This window comes from Lottia gigantea (genome assembly GCF_000327385.1).
Source record: "Lottia gigantea unplaced genomic scaffold LOTGIsca_54, whole genome shotgun sequence".
NCBI classification, from domain to species: Eukaryota; Metazoa; Mollusca; class Gastropoda; family Lottiidae; genus Lottia; species Lottia gigantea.
Window position 1 is genome coordinate 21124 of NW_008709848.1, and position 1236 is coordinate 22359.

Here is a 1236-nt window from a genome sequence, read left to right on the forward strand (position 1 = left end):
TGCTAAAATTCCATTTCAAACACCACATGTCAATGAAAGTTTAAAAAGAAAGTAACAGAAGAATGTGTGGAATATATTGTAAATCAATATACTTACATTGAATAATTTTAGATACATCTTCGACTATTTGTTTTGTCAATTCACAAGCTTTAGTAGATTCTTTTTCATCATAAACATCTTTTGGAACTTTTGGAAAATTTGAAGTATCTGGATATCTCATTCGAGTGTGGTCCCTGATACAAGACTGCAATTCATCAGCTAAAGAAACCAAATCTGGATACTGGGTAAGGCCACATGCTATGATAGATAAATCGTGCTGTTCTGAAACTTTGTTTGAATCAATGGTGTACCACACAGCTTTCAGTCCCTTCTCAGCAGCCTGAAAACAAATCATACATCATCATCACCTAACATTCAATCAGTCATGCAACTGTAATAGCTACTTTAAATTTGAGTAAATTCTCAGCTAGATAAAAACAAAAAAGGTTTGTGGCCCCGGATCGAGGACGTATTGGCAAAGATTTGATCAACTAACTTCATACAAATGTTTTGGTTTGTGTGAATGCATGCAATTCTACTCTCAGTAAAGTAAGTGTAATATAACAAACCTGTTGACACATGTAACAAATCCAGTTGTAATTATCAGATCCCTGATTGTGAGATTCTTCTGCAGCTTCTATATCAAACCTTGCTTGTTTGAACCATCTTCTAGCTTGATCAGGTCTTGGGATTGGTCCTGTGTGGGAATGGAAACTGGAGTCACTATGGTAAGATCTATTTGATCTTTGCTTGTTAGAATAATGTGCATAACTTTTTCCTCTTGAATGCATATTTGAGTAGAAACTGCTGTAACTACCACCAGCATAATTTGCAGAATTACCACCAGAATAGTAGTTTCTATCAGTGTGATCTTTTTCATCATCGTCGTCTGCATCCAAACTCCCCCCTTTCTTCAAATGATCTACATAGTTAAATATTTTCTGAGTAATTTCTGTAGCGAGTTTCACATTATTAGGATTTTTATCAGGATGCCATTTCAATAACAAACGTTTAATGACTCGTTTTCTATCAGCTTCTGGTAGTTTCCAGGCTTTATTTAATAGCTGTCTGATTTCTTTCAGTATGCTCTTCTTGTCACCAGGAACAGTAGATTCAGAAGGAATACGTCCTTGTTGAGATTCCTCGCTTAGCACTATTTCTCTTGAGCTACTTGTTAAATTCCTGTGAAATTTGTAG

At 35.4% G+C, this 1236-nt stretch overlaps 1 protein-coding gene across 1 annotated transcript; it reads right to left on the reverse strand.

Moving 5' to 3' along the window:
- Window positions 1–920: 920 nt before the first annotated feature.
- On the reverse strand, window positions 921–1127 carry LOTGIDRAFT_60223 (hypothetical protein; the record flags this gene model as incomplete). The annotated part of the gene is made up of 1 exon (XM_009062860.1): window positions 921–1127. A coding segment is annotated over one exon (207 nt), but the record flags the coding sequence as incomplete, so codon positions are not given.
- Between the last annotated feature and the right edge of the window lie 109 nt (window positions 1128–1236).